The sequence below is a fragment of the Brassica rapa genome, chromosome A05 (assembly GCF_000309985.2).
Source record: "Brassica rapa cultivar Chiifu-401-42 chromosome A05, CAAS_Brap_v3.01, whole genome shotgun sequence".
NCBI classification, from domain to species: Eukaryota; Viridiplantae; Streptophyta; class Magnoliopsida; order Brassicales; family Brassicaceae; genus Brassica; species Brassica rapa.
The window spans coordinates 8,442,854-8,466,518 of NC_024799.2; the positions used below are offsets into that span (position 1 = coordinate 8,442,854).

At 37.0% G+C, this 23,665-nt stretch overlaps 3 protein-coding genes across 9 annotated transcripts; 1 reads left to right on the forward strand and 2 right to left on the reverse strand.

Moving 5' to 3' along the window:
* Positions 1 to 232: 232 nt before the first annotated feature.
* LOC103868046 (tropinone reductase homolog At2g29310-like) lies at positions 233 to 7,885 on the reverse strand. Its single transcript, XM_009146139.3, has 6 exons — positions 7,404 to 7,885; positions 3,749 to 3,788; positions 3,467 to 3,674; positions 3,175 to 3,391; positions 2,978 to 3,084; positions 233 to 2,886 (listed from the first exon to the last, which is right to left on the reverse strand). The coding sequence occupies exons 1-6, from the start codon at positions 7,426 to 7,428 to the stop codon at positions 2,695 to 2,697; spliced, it is 789 nt and encodes a 262-aa protein (XP_009144387.2). The 5' UTR covers positions 7,429 to 7,885; the 3' UTR covers positions 233 to 2,694.
* An 82-nt stretch (positions 7,886 to 7,967) lies between these two features.
* On the forward strand, positions 7,968 to 16,699 carry LOC103868048. The gene has a single exon (XM_033291252.1). It carries the CDS (start codon positions 12,053 to 12,055, stop codon positions 12,671 to 12,673), a length of 621 nt encoding a protein of 206 aa, XP_033147143.1. The 5' UTR covers positions 7,968 to 12,052; the 3' UTR covers positions 12,674 to 16,699.
* On the reverse strand, positions 14,376 to 23,351 carry LOC103868050 (tropinone reductase homolog At2g29310). Of its 7 annotated transcripts, XM_033291248.1 has the most exons (8): positions 23,172 to 23,351; positions 22,890 to 23,097; positions 22,598 to 22,814; positions 22,408 to 22,514; positions 22,151 to 22,316; positions 21,127 to 21,184; positions 16,780 to 16,837; positions 15,854 to 16,109 (listed from the first exon to the last, which is right to left on the reverse strand). In XM_033291248.1, the coding sequence occupies exons 1-6, from the start codon at positions 23,234 to 23,236 to the stop codon at positions 21,168 to 21,170; spliced, it is 780 nt and encodes a 259-aa protein (XP_033147139.1). In that variant the 5' UTR covers positions 23,237 to 23,351; the 3' UTR covers positions 15,854 to 16,109; positions 16,780 to 16,837; positions 21,127 to 21,167. The 7 variants fall into 7 exon arrangements, with proteins under 7 accessions (XP_033147135.1, XP_033147139.1, XP_033147137.1 ...); XM_033291246.1 differs by having other exon boundaries at positions 15,854 to 16,837; XM_033291249.1 differs by lacking the exons at positions 15,854 to 16,109; positions 16,780 to 16,837 and adding an exon at positions 20,199 to 20,457 and having other exon boundaries at positions 21,491 to 22,316; positions 22,926 to 23,097.
* Positions 23,352 to 23,665: the final 314 nt, after the last annotated feature.

Genomic DNA, 23,665 nt, shown 5'->3' on the forward strand with positions numbered 1-23,665 from the left:
TTATGTTAAAAAATCATATTATATCGAAAAAGCGAATATGTCGAAAACTATAATTTATGAATTACTTAATTTAAGATTTTTTATGTACACTCTTACATAACTATTTAGGCATGGCATATCCGGACCTGAGAAACCAAACCGAAATCGACATAAACATAATGTTTGGTTTGGATTCGGGTCCAGAAAAAAAAATACATATTGGGTATTTTTGGACCCGCGGGTCTTGTTTCGAGTCTTGTTCCTACCAGAATCCCAATCGCGGGTACCTAAAATATTTTGCGTATATTAGTATATTTGGGTATTTCAATTTTCAGTATTACTATTTTTTTTTCCAATTTTGGGTTCAGATTTTGATTAAAATGTCAAAGTTTTAAAAATATATGTTGGGCATTCGAATAAAATTTTGGGTGTTTTTTGGTTCTTTTATCAGATTTCGGGCAAACTTTGTGTTTTTCTGGTATTCAAATATTTTCAGGTATTTGTTTGAGTTTTCAGGTACTTTAAGTTTTTTTGGGTCTTAAATACCCAAACCCATTACATATTTAAAAATTACATGTATCTGAATTATGGGACCTGAATTGTCATGGTCATGAAGTGAACCTATTTGAACATGAACCAAGAAAAATTTCAAATACCTAGTTAGATCCAAATGTCTAAGACTCGAAAGACTCGGAATCGAAAAGAAACAATATGTACCCAACTCCAAGATCCGAATGCACATGCCTACTCTATCTTATTATATTTTGTGTGTATTTTATAAGAGTTGTATTTATTGAGGTTACGAGACTTAAGATTTACTTGATTTTGACTAATTTAATAGTATAGATTTATATGATTTTTAATAGTTTTTAAGTTTATCTTAAATAACATATTTTTATTATTGATACTCTTTATAAAAATTAATTTAACGTAGTATATATAATTTTTAACAAATGGTTTGCTAAAGTGTTTTTATCAAATTTTATTTTGTCAATATTTGGAATTATATAATGTAAAATGAATTTAATGTAAATTATGAAAGTAACTGTTGAATTATTCCCTGTTTTATAGGAATCACAATCGATACTACTTATGTCAAAATATGACATACTCAAAAAATATTAAATCTAGGAAATATTAATGAATAATTAAATGTTGTTAATATATATTAACCATTAGTTAAAAATATTAAATCACTATCTAAATCATTTCGGATGGTTATAATGGATTCTATATGTAAACCAATTTATAATTTGATTAGACCACTTATGAATTTACAACAATGTAGTATGTGAGATGGCGTGGATATACATATGTAGTATTGATGATTAATTGAATAATAGAAACACAGTATAATTAATTCGATTGATAACGGAATCAGTTTGTTAGATATGAAAATATTCTAGGAGTGAATATTAAGAAATATCATATTGATATATTTTTGTTTGGTTAAGGTAAATATTAATTATTAAGTTTCTAGTGAATAGGTCCAACAACCTTGTTTAAGTAGATTTTTTCAGATTCATTCTCCTTGAATATAGATAGCTCAGCTCTACCTTAATCAACGCTCAACTCTGACACAAATAACTTAACCCAGTATTCTATCAATTTCCACTTACATAGTAGACAATTACAATTGATTACACCATCGGTCTTCAACAGATAGGAGGACCTCTTGCAAGGATAAAATTGTCTCATGAAGTATACATTGCATTGCCTAAATCTCATGCATAATCCGAGTTCATGTTACTATAACTAAGCCACACTGTTGGCCTCTAAACATAAGCCTATACTTTGTACCCTTCAAAGTAAATTTATTACGTGACTAACCGCTTATACTGAATCTGACATGTGTAGACTCTTAACATATACAAATAACCAACTACATTAGCATAAACGAATTATGTCACATCTATGATATATTATAAATCTTTGGACATTGCGTTGTTGAAAGCATGATGTGCTCACCAAAAATGTGCAAACTGGGTTTGCTATTAAAATCGTCAAACCTTTCTAAGATCTTCTGTATATAACTTGATACTCAAGATCTTCAACCAAAACTTGTCACTTGTCTTTTCCAATAACTTTACGCACAAGAGTACTAGTGTCGAACATGCAATAAGCTTAAATCTGAGTCGGCGGAAGAACGCCGAATTCAACAAATATTGTAAAAAAAAAAACAATTTGATATTAAAGATCAAATAGCACAATATTTTTATAGAATATTTAGTTTTCGGGATGGAGATTGATAGGATTGAGTTTATATAAGATGTTGCTGAACACAATGACAAAGTAGAAAGTGCCTAGCTGATCGCAGACACTGAAAGCATCACAAGGTTTTAAAGATTTGATACGAGTTTTGAAGTGCACATGTATGAGTGTTACCAATGTTATGCTCAGTTAAACATGTTGATCGAGTTTCTCTCTCAGTTTTCTTGTTTTCTTCGAGTTTGATTCGCTTTTTCTTTGTTAGAACAAAGCAGAGTATAGAGGAGAAACTTTATGATGCATGAGAGTCTCTCTTGAGAGATATTGCTTTGCTTCAAGTTGTTGGTGCTCGCTAAGGTTCTCCTGTGTGATTGAATCTTCTATTCATACAAATGGCAATGTGTAGTCGTTCATATTTTTGCGCATGCATTCGTCGCGTGAGAAATTTTATTATAGATAATACTGTAAGAGTTTAAAGAAAAAAGAAAAACGAAACAAGGCTATTTCTTAAGCATGCGGTTGATAGGAGAAACCGTTAACCGTGAGGCCTCCATCAACACAAATGGTTTGACCTGTGATGTAGGAAGCTGCAGGTAGACACAAGAAGACGGCTAGTGATGCAACTTCGTTTGGCCCACCAGCGCGACCAAGTGGAGTTCTACCAAACAATCCCTTCTTGAATCTGACGTCATCTAGATACTTTAAGAGCCAAAATATGAGAGATGATTAGAGGAAATGAGGTTGTTTATTTTTTTTTTTTTAAAGGTGTAAAAGTTGTCTTGTTCATTACAGGTTGAGACAGAGGAGTCTTGATAACATTAGGAGCAACAGCGTTGGCCCTTATGCCATCTTTTGCCCATTCACATGCCAAATGTTTTGCTAGCTGGTTCAGAGCTCCTGTAAAGACTTTTATGTGGAATCAACAAAAAAAAACACAAACACTCCTTGTTGACTACTGAATCTTGCCTCTAATAGTACTTTGGTTACCTTTCGCTAGACTACAAATAGATCCAGATTCAATTGATACAACCCCGGCGACAGAGGAAATGAAGATAATACTTCCATAACCTGAAGCCTTTAGGAGAGGATGTGAAAGTTGGCAAAAATGGAAAGCAGGTTCCAAGTTTGTTGCGATATGGAAATCAAAATCGTCTGCATCATATTCTGTCATTGGCTTTGAACGAACTCCACCCACATTGTTCACCTATGGTAAACATAAACAAAGTTTTCTTTGAATGTATATGCTTAGTTGTTTATATATCAAAGGTCATTTACTTACAAAAATATTGAGCTTGCCATTGAACAGGGTGGAGACCTTTTGCATCAAATTTTCTCTCTCGGGTCGAGAAGTTACATCACAGACTGAACCACTCACTTGAAACCCTTTCTTTTCCCATTCGCTTAAACTTTTATTGAGCAAAGTCTCGGATATGTCACATACATAGATTTTAGCTCCAAAACCACCCAACTCCTCTACTATGGCATACCTAAACATTCAACACACATAATATAACTTAAAATCTTGACCATTCAAGACGATATAGACAGTAGAAAGACAAACCCGATTCCTCTGCCTCCACCGGTTACTAGAGCAGTCATACCTTGAAGACTCCAATTTTTTTTTTTCCATTTTGTGCGTGTTATGCATGTGATTTGCAATTACTGGAAATGCGACATTATATATACAGTGAATGTCGATCAATAAGCGTGAATATTTACTTATCAAAAAAAAAGAAGAAGAAAAAAATAGGTCTGCACTAATGGGGTGAGTTTGTATGTGTGGAAGAAGTGTAATGAAGTTGTATGCTTTAAGAACTTTATCACCAACAATGGTGGAATTTTAGCCGATTTAACAGCTGAGATTAACTCCCTATATAATTCCATCCTTTTCTACATTCTCTAGGATTTTCTATAAACTTATAGAATACGTTTAGATAATTTACATAGATTGGTTCTGGTAGTTTAGTGGATTTATAAATTCTCCTTATATTTAGAAATCTTCCATAAATCCAGTGATTTTCAAATCCAGTGAGAATTATTGATATGAGTATTTTAAAATCAAATAAATGAATTGTTATAAATCAATGGATTTGTAACTAGACCTAAATAAAGCACTACAAGAGAAAATTATGTTCTCCGACTGCAACTTCCAAAAACATGAATTTTCAGAACAAACTTTTCATGGCATCTCCTCAGAATTTCGGATCAAACTATTTTTTCACCATGTTATCGGAAGTTTGATCGGATCAAAAGTAAAAATTTCTGACAAAACAGATTTACTTGTCATCTTTTCAGAAATCTCATTGGAGTATTCTCGGAACTTATCGACGACTTCATCTTCTCCACCATTCATCATCTTTCTTGTCTCTTTTTCATTTTGCTAAGCATCAAAAGCTGGTCGCACACAATTGGTGGGGATACGTTCATATGGAATACATCTCTCGTTGCATCTCTTTTTCATTATCGTATGCATTATACAATATGTTTATATGGACATGTGCTTAGTGCATGTTTTTAACATGAGCCAAAAACAATGCATAAAATTTGAAGTAATGCATCAACTGATGTTTGTTGGGACACAAAAGTATAAAGAATGAAAAAAAAACCAATATAAAACAAATCCAGCCAAAATAACAAGGTTAAACCCAATATTTGATCCTTTGTATTTTACTCTTAAAAATAGTTACAAATCCAATCAAATCCAGTTTCAAATTAAATCCATACACAAATCTTTATTATTGAATAACACATGATTCTAAAATTTATTTTAAAATCATAAAACCAATAACTATAGATTTGAATGTGAATTTTAAAATAATAGAACAAATAACACTACATTTAGTTTGGATTTACAAATCCATTAAAATGCAGAAACCAATAACACCCTTAGAAAATTGCTTTCCAAGTTTTTTAAAGTTATCTCTTGACTTTAAATTTTACTTACAAGAACGTCGAGCTTGCCATCAAATAAAGACAATTTCCTCGAGTGTTTCTCTCTCGGAACGTGAAGTTATTAAATCTCAGACTGACCCGCTCACTTGAAACGCTTTCTTATGGGAATAATTTGAGCTCAGATTTCCTCATATTTAATTATAGTTTTCATTGGACAAAAGTAATATCTACTAATCTTAAGGGATCAGGTGTTCCTAGAAACCCTCAACTACTTTGGTTGACAAAAAAATACCTCAACTACTTTGCACCACTTTAAATCAAGCTGTCCACTTACCATTGGCTTTGTCGAAAGCATACTAGAAATGTTTCTATATTGGGTAAGGGACAAAGGTACTACATGTATAATCTTTGTTTTAAAGTACGCACCAAACTCATGTCTATATGCAACTTCCATCTTTCTCAACCACTTTTGTGTATAATGCGGATAAGACACAATGATGTCAGAATCTAGAAATCATGACACAGAGAACAAACCAATGAAAGCTCACGGAATCAGGTTATCGCATGAAAAAGTTTCTCAGCAGCTTTCCACCACATAAAGTTATCAGATGGTAATCATTTACATTAACAGTTATTAAATTAGTAGAACAACTTTAATCTCATGAACTATATTGAGTATCTCATATGAAGAATTGTCTTTCACAGAAACGAGATATACTAGTTAGGGATTAAAGAAAGGATCCCAAATAAATATCATAAATATGATAAGAGTGGCCTAAAAATAATGTGAGCAATAGCTTATGGTTTTGAGAAGTATTCTTGGTCGCTTCATGAAAACCTTATTACTCTTCCGAGAAACTTAATATTTCAAAGTATTTCTCTATCTATTTTGAATGACGTGTGTTCGTCATTTTCGAATAGTATGAGTTCGAAGTTTTGAGATTAATAGGGAACATGTATGAGTGTTACCCATGTTTTGCTCAGTTAAGACACTATCTGTCTTTTTCTTTGTAAGTACAAAACAGAGGATAGAGGAGAAACTTTGTGATGCATGAGAGAGATTGCTGAAGGCTGTTGGTGCTGTGGCTTCCGGGTAAAAGAGTGGTGCTCGCTAAGGTTCTCGTGTGTAACTGAATCTTCAATTACAACAGTGACAATGTAGACACGAGAAGATTTTTTGATATAAACTCACAGTGTGACAATTTTTATTTGAGAGCAGATTTTAAGAGTTCAAGGACAGTTGCATGAAATAAAACACGAGAAGGGCATTCTCAAGCATGTGGTTGATAGGAGAAACCGTTAACGGTGAGGCCTCCATCAACGCAAATTGTTTGACCAGTTATATAAGACGCCGCAGGTAGACACAAGAAGACCACCAGTGATGCAACTTCATTTGGCTCTCCAGCACGACCAAGTGGAGTTCTACCAAAAAATTCCTCCTTGAAACTGACGTCATCAAGATACTTTAAGAAACAAAATATGAGAGGGATTAGAGGAAATGAAGTTGGTAATTACAAAAAAAAATGTAAATGGTGTCTTGTTGATTTACTTGTTGAGACAGAGGAGTCTTGATAGCACTAGGAGCAACAGCGTTGGCCCTTATGCCATCTTTTGCCCATTCACATGCCAAATTTCTTGCTAGCTGATTTAGAGCTCCTGTAAAATACTTTTTTGCTAGCTGATTCAACAGAAAAAAACACTTAATCTTGTCTCTAGTAGTACTTTGGTTACCTTTAGTTAGGCTATAAATGGATCCACATTCTAAAGATACAACCCCAGCAACAGATGAAATGAAGACGATGCTTCCATAGCCTGAAGCCTTTAGGAGAGGATGTGAAAGCTGACAAAAATGGAAAGCAGGTTCCAAGTTTGTTGCAATATGGAAATCAAAATCGTCTGCATCATATTCTGTCGTTGGCTTTGGACGAACTCCACCCACATTGTTCACCTATGGTGAACATAAATTTTTTTTCTTTGAATGTAAATGCTTAGTTGTTTCTATATCAAAGGTCATTTACTTACGAAAATGTCGAGCTTGCCATTGAACAGGGAGGAGACAGTTTGCATCAAAGTTTCTCTCTCGGGTCGAGAAGTTACATCACAGACTGAACCACTCACTTTAAACCCTTTCTTTTCCCATTCGCTTAAACTTTTATTCGCAAACATGGATTTTTGCTCCAAAACCAGCTAACTCCTCTACTATGGCATACCTAAACGTATTCCAAAAAATTAAATTACCTAAAATCTTGGCATTCATGACAATATGGAGAGAAGAAAGACGAACCTGATTCCGCTGCCTCCACCGGTTACAAGAGCAGTCGTACCTTGAAGACTCCATCTTTTATCCATTTTTTTTAATGCGGCTAGCAATGGTCAGAAATGGCATACATTATAGTGTAGATCAGATATGTGTGAATAAATAAGTATGTTTGGATGTTGTGGTGGGAGTGTTATGTGAGACAACATGCCAAAAATGTCCGTCGTCTCGTGCATAAAGTACTGTTACTAGTCAAAATCTTGGACGTAAACAAATTTGTCGTTCTGTGACGACGAACCTAGAAAGTCGGAACGGTGAACAACGTTTTGTTGGAACCAAATTTTACAAGTTTATTAGACCTAGGGCCTGACCGGTTCAAACGTGGCGGCTGCGGTTATAGGAGTTTTGCGGATGCGGGTGGTTGTGGTTCTATCGGTTTTAAGAGATTTGTACGACTGGTCCTGCGGTCAAAAATTAATGCGTTTGCGGGATACTTATGACTGGTTAACTATCAAATGCAACATGAGTTAAATAAAAAATATAATATGTACATTTTATATAATTATAAAAATATCAAAAATCATAATTCTATATTAAATATAAAAATTATATTTAGAAAGTTATAGTTTTAAATTTTTTTAAATTATAGAAAATATTTTTATTTTAAAATTTATAATATTAATTAAAATATAATAGATATATTTTAGTATTTTTATAATTCTCATTTAAATTTTTTATTGAAAATATTTATTTTTGTATTTATATTATTTTAAAAAGAAATTATCTTTCCGCAACCGTTTGCAACCGCAAACGCTACCTGAAACCAGCTTTTGAATTTTTGAGGTTTAGAACAGTTTAAAACGGTTTAAAACAGTTTGGATGATTGTTGCAAAACACCAACAACCGCTACCAACCGCAAAAGCTGCGTTTGCAGGTGGTAGCATAAAATCCAGTCATACCCTGACTAAAATGTTGGATTATGGTTTCAATTTTATTGGCTGTCTCCGAAGGGACCTCTTACATTTTCATGAAAGGCTATTAAGCGTAATATGACGAAATTGTCTTTTCACATGAAGGATATACTAGTTAGAGATTAGAGAAAGGATCATAAAAAAACCTAATAAATATGACAAGACTCGCCTAAAAATAAAGTGAGCAATGGTTTATGGTTTTGAGAAATATTCTTTGTCGCTTTACAACCTTATTACTCTTTCGAAGCTAGTTGACTATTTTTGTGTTCTCCTTTTACCCACTGTTTTCCTTTTCGTTTTGATCAACCTGCTTTGAAAGTCCCTTCATGTTTTTAAAATTTTACCTCTTTTATCTGAATCCCTGGATAATAAACTGCTCTGCCTTTTATCCACCGGGTTCAGCTTCCGATCCGGGTCGGAGGGCCGGAGTCCACCACCACTGCAGCACCGGTAAGCATATGCCCAATAGTTATACTTGTTTGTCCCTCATCTAAACTATCCTCTTGCTAGATCTTTGTTGATAACAGTGAACCTTCTTGAGCTCAACTCTAAGAACTTCTCAGCAAAGCTCTTATCTGAATCTCATAGAGCTTGCTCTAAGAACTCTCTCACTTTTAAAGTGTTGAAGCCAAAAGAACTTGTTTGTAGAATATAAAATACACTAAAATTGCGTACCATTGACTATGAAATATTTTGAAAAACTTGTTTGTAGACAACGTTCATTGTTTTTGTCTACAACTTCCCTTGTTTATCCGTTATTAGAATTTTTAATCCAGATCTCGACTTTACTCTTGAAAGTGCAACATATAATTAACTGCCCATGAGAAAACACTGGTCTAGGTAGAAACAAACCAACATTTTGCAGCGTTTGACTTTGACTTTTATTGACAGTCATCGCAAAAGGCAATGTAACTGGAAAATGTCTTCGATGCGTTCTAAAGAGAAACTTTGTATCAAGTGGTGTGACAAACATTCTAGGGATCCAAACTGGCTCTTCGGTAATATTGTTTCTTGTTATACTTCTACCTTGTATGACATGGGACAATAACTGAGTAACAATTATCCTAGTACCATTACATAAACCATCTGCAGCATCAATGTTACGAAGACACATGATATGAGCACCAACCATGAGCTTCAAACAGTGTCTAGAAAGTCCAGCGACTTTAACACTGTTCAAAAACTCTATAGGATATACCACATTTTCTTCTATGTCGACTCTAACCTTCTCTAATTTTTAAAAATGCCTTATATGTACAATATACTTGAATTCTGAGTTCATTGTATATGAATGAGCTATGAAATATATAATATTTTATATATTTGGTACCTTCAAGTGTTGTACATATAAGGCATATAATTGATTCACTAATAACTCTCTTTTTGATATAAAATTAAGTATATACAAAAGTTTCAGCAACTAAATATTCAAATATGTAAGATGAAAAAAATATAAGGATATGAGTATTGGTCAAGTATTTGTTTTACTTTTACTATATCAATATTATTCATTTCTGACTGCAACAGTTATTACACTTTCCGAGCGGAGATCTTCCTATATATTGGAACATTGGTTTAATTTCGCATAATAGTTTTTACTTTTTGGAAGGTAATAAAAAATGCAATACTATTGGTTAAGGTAATACAACTTAGGGAAAAAGGTATGTAATATGGTCAGGTATCTTGGAATATATTCAGTATCGTGACAGGAAAAACTGTTCCAATTTTCGAAATTTGATACATCATAAATTTAACATTTAATTTTAAATCTTAAAGGAATTAGAGTATGTCGTTATATGATCTTTTATTAAGAAAAAAAATTAGAGTATGTCGTTATAGCCGAGGAAAAAAAAAGAGTCGTTATGTTTAAATTTTCCTTAGGTTAAAATGTTTTGCTTGTTTAGCAAGCATCTTGCCTTGAAAGACATGTAACTATTCATTATTAACAACTAGGGTCGGCCCGGCTAGATATATTTTACTTGTGATTTAGGTTACTATTTTTTATATGATTTTGTGGGTTTTGTTTTTGGTTTACATTTGCAATAGATGTATATGATAATGATTTTTGTCTTTTGAAAGTTGTAGGTGAAGAGGAATTATATGTGATTAAATATATTTTGTTTGTTTGCAATAGTTGTTTCTTTATTAAAGAGTTGTGGCATTGTTATGTTGTGAGGGCTTCAAATGGTCTTCATGATGTTTCCTTTAAAAAAAAAATTGATTATGTATTTGGTATGTTATTTGTGATTTGTAACATTTAGGTTGAGAAGGATTTGGTTGTGGGTAAATTTTTATGTATGTTATAAAAGTAATTATCCTTTATGTTGAAATCATAGATTTTGGACATATTATTTGAAGTTGCATTTCTTATTAAAAGTAAAATGTTAAACTAAATGAGAAGAATGTATTAATGCAAAGCTAATCAAAATAAGAACACATTGAAACTGGAAAATGTGAAAACTGAGTAGTGGCCGATGAGTGTAGGCACTTGTCAATCACCATAAAACCAACACTAAGAATTTCTCCATTTGTTTATAGTAATAACAATCAATATATTGTTTTTCAAGATTATTGAGATGTGGTGGCATTGTAAAGATCATATTAGTCTCAGCATTTGTCTGCCCGAGACATGTTGGTTTTTGTTCATGACGTTCCATAAATTTCATGCATTCCTCATGTTTTCATGTGCATAACAAAATTATGGTATAAAGATAGTTACTTCACCACAGTTGTTGTTTGCTAATATGTGAAGATGTTTTAGTCTTGTGGCGGTTTTGTTTCAAAGTCAAAAATAATTTTTTTCTAATAATAATTCTTGTATAGATTAGGTAAATATTTTCTTACTTAATCTCATACACTGACTTCTAGAGTCATTCATCTGAACTGAACGGTTTTGGGATCTTTTAAATTCTTTATATTACAGTTAAAATTAAAAGCAAAGAAAAACACATTGGTTAAGTATGTATTTGGTTTAATAGTTGTTCTTATTTGAGAAATTTTGGATATATGTGGGTTGAATAATTATTTTCGTGGTTACTTTATTTTATAGGGTTTTATTATGATTTTTCACTATTTTTTGGAATTAAGTAAATTTATACTTTGATGGTTGAGATGATTTCAATAGAAATGTGTTCTTCTTTATTTTGGTAATATAAATATTTTGATTGGTTTATTTTATATTTTCTACTTTCATTTATACTCCTATATCTTATTGTTATTATTACGCTTCAATTTAAAATTTATAATTACTAAAAAAGTATTTTCATATCAGTATTAAATTAGTTGTATTAAAACTCTCTTTGACATTCATTAAGTTACTACATTTATTTGCATATGGTTTCTTTAATGTGTTATTATATAAATACAATTTTCATTTATTTTTATAATTAATTCTTTAGTTCTATTTTATTATATTTTTCTCAATTAATTTTTAAAAAAATTTTAAAATTATTTGACTTATTCTTTTTTTTTATAATATTTTTTTTAGTTTCTCGTATTTCTTGTGTTTCACGCGGAGTATTTGTTATTGTAAAATAAATTCTTATTTTCAGAATTATTTTTATGTTATTGAATTATTTTTTAAAAAAAATTCATATTCTTTTTATTAGTTATTTTTAGAATCATATTTTTTGTTTGAGATATTTTCACAAACGCTAATCACGTTTTGTAGTATATATACACGGAGAGAGATGAATGTATAGCTTCAGACAGTAACAGTCTAACAAATAGTATACACAACGGTATTATGTTGGTAACAGATCAAAGAGCAGAGAGATCAGAGTCGAAACATATGAAGAAAGGATCTTGCAAGAATCTTAAACTCACCAATATGATGGAGAAGTGGAGGCAGTGTAACAAAGGACACTTCTCTGCGTACACCAGAGAAGGCAGGAGGTTTGTTTTGCCGTTGGATTATCTGAAACGTCCAATCTTTCAGGTCTTATTGGAGATGGCGGAGGAAGAGTTCGGTTCCACAATTTGTGGCCCTTTAAATGTTTCTTGCAATGGAGGTTTGATGGATCACATCCTCGTGTTGCTCAGAAAGAAGAGTTTGTCTAGCCATGGTGGTGATGATGATGATGTGAAGAAGAAGAACCATGATGTGTCAAGCAAAGAAGCTTCATCGGTTTCATATTTCTTCCCTCTCTTTCGTTGCAACGCAGCCCAAGATCAGATCAAGCTTCAGTCTCTAGTTTTTTTAACACTTTTATGCGTTGTGGAGAGCACCTTTACAAAGAAAATTTATTTATGTTTGTATATATATAGAGAAACAGAGATTCTGTATAAGCCTTGCAGTTTGGTAAATCAATATTCAGTTTTGACAGAGATTTCTGTAAGAGAAATAAATAATTGGTTAACCAAATAAATGAGTTAACTAACGGTGAAGTGTAAGATAGAGTGGTTTGCTAGAGCTTCGAGTTTGTGAGCTTTATAAGTTTTCTTCTTAAAATTTTGCCAGAGGGATTTTTGGGGATTGAAGCCAAAAATGTGACCTTATGTATCCTCTTGTACGGCGATACCTAAGTAATCTAAACAAAAACTTAGAATAAATCGTAGGAACCACACTGGATTACGACAAAAAGGGTATATGCATTGGTTGGAAAAACCTGTTTTGCTACGAAGCTCATGATTTCAATTTCGGATAAGTTACTTCCAGCTGTTTTTACGATATATACCATTGGATATTGCCCAGCTTTCAAGTCAGGGATGCTTCAAAAAACATAAGAAAGAAAAAGTAAAGAGCTACAGAAAAAAGGTCATTAAAAAGAGAAGAATTTAGTGGTGGATCATGTTAAAAGAAAAATTCCTTACGGTATTACTGCTGCATCAGAAATCTCTGGATGAGCAAGCAAACCAGAGGATCCGTACCTCTCAGTCTCCTCGTTAGTAAACATAGAAGCAACTATAGCCGCCATCTCAGTCAAGCCATAGCCTTGCAGAAATTTAACGTTACTGTATATATCTCTCAACGAACTTCTCCGTCACCTCTTTAATAGTTTACCCATTCTTCAATATCCTTACACTCCAAACGGTTTCTGCATATAAAATCGTTTCATAAAGTCTCCTTCTTTACAATAGCACAACACAATAAACAGAATGGGAGCTTCTTTTTTTTTTTGAACAGCAAAAACATTGTATGAATGATGAGATTTGATGTTTTCACCTATCCATCTAAATTAAGAGAGCTGAGAAACCGTTTGTAGGATGAAGTGAAGGTAATCCTGATTGGATCAGGAGAACTGAGAAACCATTTGTAGACGGAAGTGGATAAAAGCTTGATTGGATCAGGAGGACTATCGCTAATCCGTTGATGCGTGCCCCTAAAAACGCAGAAGAGTCGATCCCTCGCAGAAGCTTTCCTTTACAGTTTTGGCAACAGAGGTAAGGAGCAGAAGCATAATTAAGTTGCCCCTAAACCATCACGCCTTGATTGACCAGAGGTGGTAAAGTGAATATCGAACGTCACGGCAACGACTCCGTCTTCACGCAGACGCAATGATGGCAGGTGAGAGACGGTGGATTGATTTCAGGTCCGATGAAGAGATCAGAAGAGAAATACTGACTTATTTATACATGATATCACAGATCCTCGCCGATGCAAACGACACATTGAAGAACTCGTACAAAACCATAACACACTCCTTTTCAGAAACCGTGAGGAAGATGGATCATCCCGTACCCTGTTTAAGAACTGGTTTTGGATGTGGCATGTCATCCTAAAAGAAAAAGAAGCTCTATTTTATATAAATAGATTTAATTAAACTATCTTTCACAATTTACATAAATAGACAGTCAAGTGATATAATCTGATTTTCCCAACTATTTATTAGGTGTTAATGATAAGGAAATTGATACAAATATAATGTAGACATTTTTCTTTTTAATGGATTATAAGTAATCCAAATAAAGAATTATAATATTAAAAACTAAAAAAGCTGAAAGAATAAAACAAAAAAATAGTTTAGATATTGTTGTCAAAAAAAATTAAACAAAATATTATCGAAAAATTAAACATAAAAAGAAAATTAAGACAAAGACATAAAAAATCTGATAGTAATCTTCAAATCTTTAAATTCGGTTTTCATGTTTTAGTTTTTGGATCCCAAACAAAGTTACGAACGGCACAGCAATATGAAGACTTTAGATTTACACCTTCTGAATGTAAGTTTGTTATTCTCCATCCAATCCATAAACTTGGATTTATCTTGGTCATAAAGGATATTGACTGAATGTTGTTCTCTGTGTGTAAATGTCATCATATTGTTATATTGATGCCACTGACTGACTTTAGTCTCTTGACGATTCTCAATCTTTTGGGATATCTGAAACGTATTTTACGACAATGTTTAGATATCGAAAGTATAATAAAAGTATAATATAAAATATATATTGATATATAAAAATTACTTACATCAACATACAAAGAGAATGAAGTTTTATCATCATCCCATGTGCATAATTCCTTTAGGAAAACAAATCATGGTCAAACATAAAAAGTGGGCTTGCAAAAAGATGGATCTCGAGTTGTAGAATACATTTTTAGGAGTTCACCATAGATATTTGGACGGCTGCATGTTACCCGGTGAATTTTAGGACGCTAGACTAATTTATTTTGTTCCTTTGCAAAGTAGTTTTTGAGTGGCAGATTTTTAGTGAGCTAATCAACTGCTTCCCAATGCAAAGCCATGAGATACTTCTTCACAAGATCAACTACAGATTGTTTATCCCTTATGAGTATGAACCAGAAATGAAGTCAGAATCCAGAAATCATGACACAGAGAACAAACCAATGAAAGCTCACGGAATCAGGTTATAGCATGAAAAAGTTTCTCAGCAGCTTTCCACCACATAGAAAGTTATCAGATGGTAATCATTTACATTAACAGTTATTAAATTAGTAGAACAACTTAAATCTCATGAACTATATTGAGGATCTCATATGAAGAATTGTCTTTCACAGAAACGAGATACTAGTTAGGGATTAAAGAAAGGATCCCAAATAAATATCATAAATATGATAAGAGTGGCCTAAAAATAATGTGAGCAAATAGCTTATGGTTTTGAGAAATATTCTTGGTCGCTTCATGACAACCTTATTACTCTTCCGAGAAACTTAATATTTCAAAGTATCTCTCTATCTATTTTGAATGATGTGTGTTCGTCATTTTCGAATAGTATGAGTTCGAAGTTTTGAGATTAAATAGGGAACATGTATGAGTGTTACCCATGTTTTGCTCAGTTAAGACACTATCTGTCTTTTTCTTTGCAAGTACAAAACAGAGGATAGAGGAGAAACTTTGTGATGCATGAGAGAGATTGCTGAAGGCTGTTGGTGCTGTGGCTTCCGGGTAAAAGAGTGGTGCTCGCTAAGGTTCTCGTGTGTAACTGAATCTTCAATTACAACAGTGACAATGTAGACACGCTTTTTTTTTTGGATATAAACTCACAGTGTGACAATTTTTATTTGAGAGCAGATTTTAAGAGTTCAAAGAAAGTGTGACGCCCGTCACTTTCGAAATAATAATAAAAATGATGCGATAAATAATAGTTTCTGAAATCTTCATTTATAAATATAAAAGTCAACGTCCACGCTGTAAATCCATAATATAAAATAACATCCGAAATATAGATAACGGTATAAGTCCGAAATATAAAGACAACATAAATTCGTAAGTCTGAAATAGGAAATAACATAAACGATAAAAGCCCAAAGGCCTAAAATCCCGATAACGATAAAAGCGATAGAAGCCCAAAAGTCCAATAGCACCGGTCCGATAATCACTCCTGCTCGTCGGTCTCACCTGAAAGGGGGAAAGAAGGAGGGGTGAGCAACAGGGGAGTTGCCCAGCGAGGTATGGGATGCTAAACCGCAAACCACAGACTGAGTTCATAGCACTACTAAAATGTAGGCATAGCTCTAGCATGAAACAAACACGGTGCCTATTACACCACACAGAACAATCAATATGCGGCTAGAGGACTAGCCGTTACAACTCATGCGCTTATAGTACATAGCTACTCTATGCACCACGCATCTCCTCATAAGGATATATACATATACTCGAAGCGTCGCTAGTACAGTCTGTCTCTGTACCCCCGCCCATCGTAGCGTCAAATGCAAACGTCTCTGCACCACGCCCCAAACAGTAGCGTCGAAGCTCAAACGTCTCTGAACTCACGCCCATACCATACCGTAGCGTCGAAGCTCAGACATCTCTGAACTCACGCCCTCATCACATAATCCCTACTCATAACTATGTATATACATATATATAGCAGTTCTTAGCATCAATCATTTCACACAATCGTTGAATCCTCTATTATCCTAATTCCGGTTAACAATCAATATCAATAATGAACAAGCAAGACTCTCAAACAGACTCGATTCACAGAGACGGATCATGTTTCGAAACTAAACTTTCCATAATGGTAGTACTAAACTAGCTCGGGATTTAACGGAGTAGCCCTCACCTTAGCAATAGGGAAATGTGGTATCTATGAACTCCAGATGCTCAAATAGACTCCAAATCTGAAATCAGGGCGAAAAATCGAGTCAGAACGCCTTTCGAACGGTTTAAAACGGGTCTGGTCAAGGTTTATGGAAAAGTCAATTCGATGGTCAAAGGTCAATCCGGTCAACCCTTGACCAGAAATCAATTTGTCCTAACCGACCGGTTTACCCTAACCGAAACGAAATCAATTTAAACCGGTCAAACCAGTCAAACCAGCGGTTAACCGAGTCAACCGAGTTGACTCACCGGGTCGACTCAGCCGAGTTGGCGAGTCGTCGGCGAGTCACCGGCGACGGTCACCGACGGCGACGGCGATGGCTTACCGGTGGTGACGGCGGACGACGGCGGCGACAGAAGGCGGAGCACGGCGACAGCGACGGCGTTCCGGTGGTGGTCTGGCGGCGGAGACGATTTCTGGCGGCGGCGCGTGTAACTCACGCGCGCACAGAGGCGAAACTTCCGGATGCTCTAGCGGCTTCGTCCGGACTCCGATTGCGGCGTGGTCGGTGGCTACGGCTTCGTCTCGACGAGAGGAACACGATGGTGGCTCTGCATGCGCGAGATTCTCAACGGTTAAGAAGATATGGCCGATATACTGAACGGACGAAAACAAAGCTTAAGAGGCGGCGGTTTCCGACGATACTCAGCTGCGGTTGATGGTGATGACGAGCTTGACGATGTCCTGGCGTGCGGTGGCTCCGGCGAGGACTCCTGGTGGCAGCATGCAGTGGTTCCTATCTTTCTTTCTCTCACTCTCTCTTTTTCACTTCTTCTTCTCTCTAACTTTTCTGATTTCTTTTTGATGCAGGTGGAGAAAACAATGTGAAAATGGGGTATTTATAAACAAACATTTTAGTTTTGATGTATTGCTTGGGCCTTAGCCGGCTAACGAGTTCCGAGATCGAAATTCGGATCGTTACAATTCTCCCCCACTTATAAGGAATTCGTCCCCGAATTCAAGTCATAATCTGACATGTCCAATGTCATCGTAACAAAACCTCGAATAATAATCCTTGCTCGGCTCAGGTCTCCTCTTGAATCTTATTCCTCCCAACGAACCTTGACCAACATCGTCACTAGATACATGGTCACCACTCCCTAGACTGATTTCACTTGCTGACCAATAAAGAGATATGTTCCCATATATTTTGGTTAAGCTTCTTTAGATTCCGAATCTTTGATTCTTCTTGAAACATCCTCCTTCAGATTTATTAGGTCGCCAACTTCAAAATCCAAATCCTTACGGCGCTTATCCACGTAACTCTTCTGACGGTCATGGGCTTCCTAACCTAAGCTTCGAGCATTTCCATTTGCTCTACCGTCTCTTGAATCATTGCTGATTCCATCTCACGTCTCTCCCCCACTTTGGTCCAACAAAGTGGTGTACGACTAGACCCACCATAAAAACCTCGACGATACCATCATAATACTCAAATGATAACAGGTATATCGCGATGAATCTTGATCGTTCCCAAGCTCTCCATAACAACAATCTGAATCTGCTTATATTTCGGTTAGAAGATCCCCCAAAAAAAAACTAAAACTTAACCAAACGCGAACTCACAAAACTATAAAAAGCTCTTAAGTCAAATAAGGTGTGAGGTAACTCACACCAACCACAACCAATCATACACGAGATTCACTAATCTCGAACTATACAAGATAACCACAAAACCACAAATATTAACACAAGCAAGTATGTTAAGAACACATACCCGCTATCGGCTCAGCTCCATGGGGATCTCCAACCGCAAACGCACGTGGAGCGATGGCTAGACGCTTCGGTGGTGGTGGAAGTGCCGCATTGCCCCTCCTCGGGCAATCTCTGATGAAGTGACCTGGATGACCACAGCCAAAGCAGACATGTGCCGCTGCTGGTGCTGCTGGTGCTGCAATCTGTCTGACTGGTGGCGCAACCTGAGCATCAAATAGCCTACTCCGACAAACCCTACTCTTATGTCCCATCTTTCCACAGTAAAAGCACTGTATGCTCGGTTTGTCCCATGTCCTCTGCTGTGCCTCTGAAGTCCCTCCAAACTTAGGCTGAACTGCCTTGGAGTACTTCTGCTCCTCTGCCAAACCTGCCTCCTGCTCGGCAGCCTTCTCCACCAAATCTCCCAATCTGTGATAAGTGACGACACGGCACCTGTTGCGAATCTCCACTCGCATCCCATTCAAAAATTTTCTCATCAGGTCTTCCTCTAAAATGCCCTCTCCAGCAAATCTGCGAAGTTGGTTAAACACAACCTCATACTCCCTGATAGACATCTCACCCTGGCTTACATGCTCGAACTCGCATTTCTTCCTATCCATAGCTTCCTTCGGAAAGTATTTCCTATCGAACTCTCGGATGAAGTCTGCGAAGGTAAGCCTCTCTGGCCCAAGGTGACTCAATCGTATTCCCTCCCACCATATAAGAGCATCTCCACGAAGGTACTGCATAGTCAATCTGAGCGACAACTCTGGTGGACACTCAATAATCTCCAGCTTCCGCTGCAAGGCTAACTTCCAATCATGTGCAGCTACAGCATCCACTGTCCCACTAAAATGCTCCATATCCATGTTCCTCATCTGACGCGTCAGCCTGTAGAACCTCTCATCATAAACCGGGTAAACATGAGGTCGCGGTGGTGGTGGTGGTAGATCCTGAACACCATGAGCAAACTGCTGAGCTGGTCCGTGCTGCAGTGGAACCTGAGGAAGGGGAACCTGCTGAACGGGATCCTGATGATCATGCTGAGCGGGAATCTGCTGATCCTGCTGGACCTGAACCGGTGGAACTTGCTGAACCTGAATCTGTGGACCCTGCTGCACCTGAACCTGAGGAGCCTGCTGAACTGCAGCCATCTGACGAGCAACCTCCTGAGCAGCTACTCGGGCAACCTCCTGAGCGGCCTGCCTGGCTGCCTCCTGGGCAATCTGCTGAAGTGCCTCCTGAGCGGCCTGTCTAGCGGCATCCTGAACCATCTGTCTCAATGCATCCTGATCAACTGGTGGAGCCGCGGGTGGCGGAACTGCGGGCTGCTCATGCTCATCTAAATCGTCTCTAACAGCTCTGGCGGTCTGGGCACGAGTGGTTCTTCTCCTTGGCGGCATCTGAAAGGAAAGCGAAATGTTAACTTACGCTCAACTTTCGATACCAACATTTAAGGAGAAGTGATATCGAACGGAAAGGTGCTATTTATTTTCGTTTACAAAATTCCCAAATCCCCGAAAATATTTGAAATCATCTAAAACCGTCTAAAACCGAATAAAACCGAATAAAACCAGGTCTCCAAAAATCGCCATCCCGGGTCGGAGCCGGGACAGAACCCCGCTCTGATACCAAAACTGTGACGCCCGTCACTTTCGAAATAATAATAAAAATGATGCGATAAATAATAGTTTCTGAAATCTTCATTTATAAATATAAAAGTCAACGTCCACGCTGTAAATCCATAATATAAAATAACATCCGAAATATAGATAACGGTATAAGTCCGAAATATAAAGACAACATAAATTCGTAAGTCTGAAATAGGAAATAACATAAACGATAAAAGCCCAAAGGCCTAAAATCCCGATAACGATAAAAGCGATAGAAGCCCAAAAGTCCAATAGCACCGGTCCGATAATCACTCCTGCTCGTCGGTCTCACCTGAAAGGGGAAAGAAGGAGGGGTGAGCAACAGGGGAGTTGCCCAGCGAGGTATGGGATGCTAAACCGCAAACCACAGACTGAGTTCATAGCACTACTAAAATGTAGGCATAGCTCTAGCATGAAACAAACACGGTGCCTATTACACCACACAGAACAATCAATATGCGGCTAGAGGACTAGCCGTTACAACTCATGCGCTTATAGTACATAGCTACTCTATGCACCACGCATCTCCTCATAAGGATATATACATATACTCGAAGCGTCGCTAGTACAGTCTGTCTCTGTACCCCCGCCCATCGTAGCGTCAAATGCAAACGTCTCTGCACCACGCCCCAAACAGTAGCGTCGAAGCTCAAACGTCTCTGAACTCACGCCCATACCATACCGTAGCGTCGAAGCTCAGACATCTCTGAACTCACGCCCTCATCACATAATCCCTACTCATAACTATGTATATACATATATATAGCAGTTCTTAGCATCAATCATTTCACACAATCGTTGAATCCTCTATTATCCTAATTCCGGTTAACAATCAATATCAATAATGAACAAGCAAGACTCTCAAACAGACTCGATTCACAGAGACGGATCATGTTTCGAAACTAAACTTTCCATAATGGTAGTACTAAACTAGCTCGGGATTTAACGGAGTAGCCCTCACCTTAGCAATAGGGAAATGTGGTATCTATGAACTCCAGATGCTCAAATAGACTCCAAATCTGAAATCAGGGCGAAAAATCGAGTCAGAACGCCTTTCGAACGGTTTAAAACGGGTCTGGTCAAGGTTTATGGAAAAGTCAATTCGATGGTCAAAGGTCAATCCGGTCAACCCTTGACCAGAAATCAATTTGTCCTAACCGACCGGTTTACCCTAACCGAAACGAAATCAATTTAAACCGGTCAAACCAGTCAAACCAGCGGTTAACCGAGTCAACCGAGTTGACTCACCGGGTCGACTCAGCCGAGTTGGCGAGTCGTCGGCGAGTCACCGGCGACGGTCACCGACGGCGACGGCGATGGCTTACCGGTGGTGACGGCGGACGACGGCGGCGACAGAAGGCGGAGCACGGCGACAGCGACGGCGTTCCGGTGGTGGTCTGGCGGCGGAGACGATTTCTGGCGGCGGCGCGTGTAACTCACGCGCGCACAGAGGCGAAACTTCCGGATGCTCTAGCGGCTTCGTCCGGACTCCGATTGCGGCGTGGTCGGTGGCTACGGCTTCGTCTCGACGAGAGGAACACGATGGTGGCTCTGCATGCGCGAGATTCTCAACGGTTAAGAAGATATGGCCGATATACTGAACGGACGAAAACAAAGCTTAAGAGGCGGCGGTTTCCGACGATACTCAGCTGCGGTTGATGGTGATGACGAGCTTGACGATGTCCTGGCGTGCGGTGGCTCCGGCGAGGACTCCTGGTGGCAGCATGCAGTGGTTCCTATCTTTCTTTCTCTCACTCTCTCTTTTTCACTTCTTCTTCTCTCTAACTTTTCTGATTTCTTTTTGATGCAGGTGGAGAAAACAATGTGAAAATGGGGTATTTATAAACAAACATTTTAGTTTTGATGTATTGCTTGGGCCTTAGCCGGCTAACGAGTTCCGAGATCGAAATTCGGATCGTTACAGAAAGTTGCATGAAATAAAACACGAGAAGGGCATTCTCAAGCATGTGGTTGATAGGAGAAACCGTTAACGGTGAGGCCTCCATCAACGCAAATTGTTTGACCAGTTATATAAGACGCCGCAGGTAGACACAAGAAGACCACCAGTGATGCAACTTCATTTGGCTCTCCAGCACGACCAAGTGGAGTTCTACCAAACAATTCCTCCTTGAAACTGACGTCATCAAGATACTTTAAGAAACAAAATTTGAGAGGAGATTAGAGGAAATGAGGTTGGTAATTCCAAAAAAAAAAAAAAGTAAAAGTTGTCTTGTTGATTTACTGGTTGAGACAGAGGAGTCTTGATAGCATTAGGAGCAACAGCGTTGGCCCTTATGCCATCTTTAGCCCATTCACATGCCAAATTTCTTGCTAGCTGATTCAGAGCTCCTGTAAAAGACTTATGTGGATTCAACAAAAGAAACAAAAAAAAGAAAAACACTTAATCTTGTCTCTAGTAGTACTTTGGTTACCTTTTGCTAGACTATAAATGGATCCACATTCAAAAGATACAACCCCAGCAACAGATGAAATGAAGATGATGCTTCCATAGCCTGAAGCCTTTAGGAGAGGATGTGAAAGCTGGCAAAAATGGAAAGCAGGTTCCAAGTTTGTTGCAATATGGAAATCAAAATCGTCTGCATCATATTCTGTCGTTGGCTTTAGACGACCTCCACCCACATTGTTCACCTATCGTGCACATAAACAAAGTTTTCTTTGGATGTAAATGCTTAGTTGTTTCTATATCAAAGGTCATTTACTTACGAAAATATCGAGCTTGCCATTGAACAGGGTGGAGACCTTTTGCATCAAAGTTTCTCTCTCGGTTCGAGAAGTTACATCACAGACTGAACCACTCACTTTAAACCCTTTCTTTTCCCATTCGCTTAAACTTTTATTAAGCAGTGTTTCAGATATGTCGCAAACATGGATTTTAGCTCCAAAACCAGCTAACTCCTCTACTATGGCATACCTAGACGTATTCCAAAAAATTAAATTACTTGAAATCTTGGTATTCATGACAATATAGAGAGAAGAAAGACGAACCCGATTCCGCTGCCTCCACCAGTTACAAGAACAGTCGTACCTTCAAGACTCCATCTTTTATCCATTTTTTTTTAATGTGGCTAGCAATGGTCAGAAATGGCAGATATTATAGTGTAGATCAGATATGTGTGAATAAATGAGTATGTTTGGATGTGTGGTGGGAATGTTATGTGAGACAACATGCCAAAAAGTCCGTCGTCCCGTGAATAAAGTAATGTTACTAGTCAAAATCTTGGACGTAAACAAATTTGTCGTTCTGTGACGACGAACCTAGAAAGTCTGAACGGTGAACAAAGTTTTGTCGGAACCAAATTTTACAAGTTTATTAGACTAATAACTACAATGTTGGATTATGGTTTCAATTTTATTGGATGTCCCCAAAGGGACCTATTACATTTTCATGAAAAGCTATTAAGCGTGCGTAAAAGATGTATAATACTTGTTAGAGATTAGAGAAAGGATCATAAAAGAACCTAATAAAAATTATAAGAGTG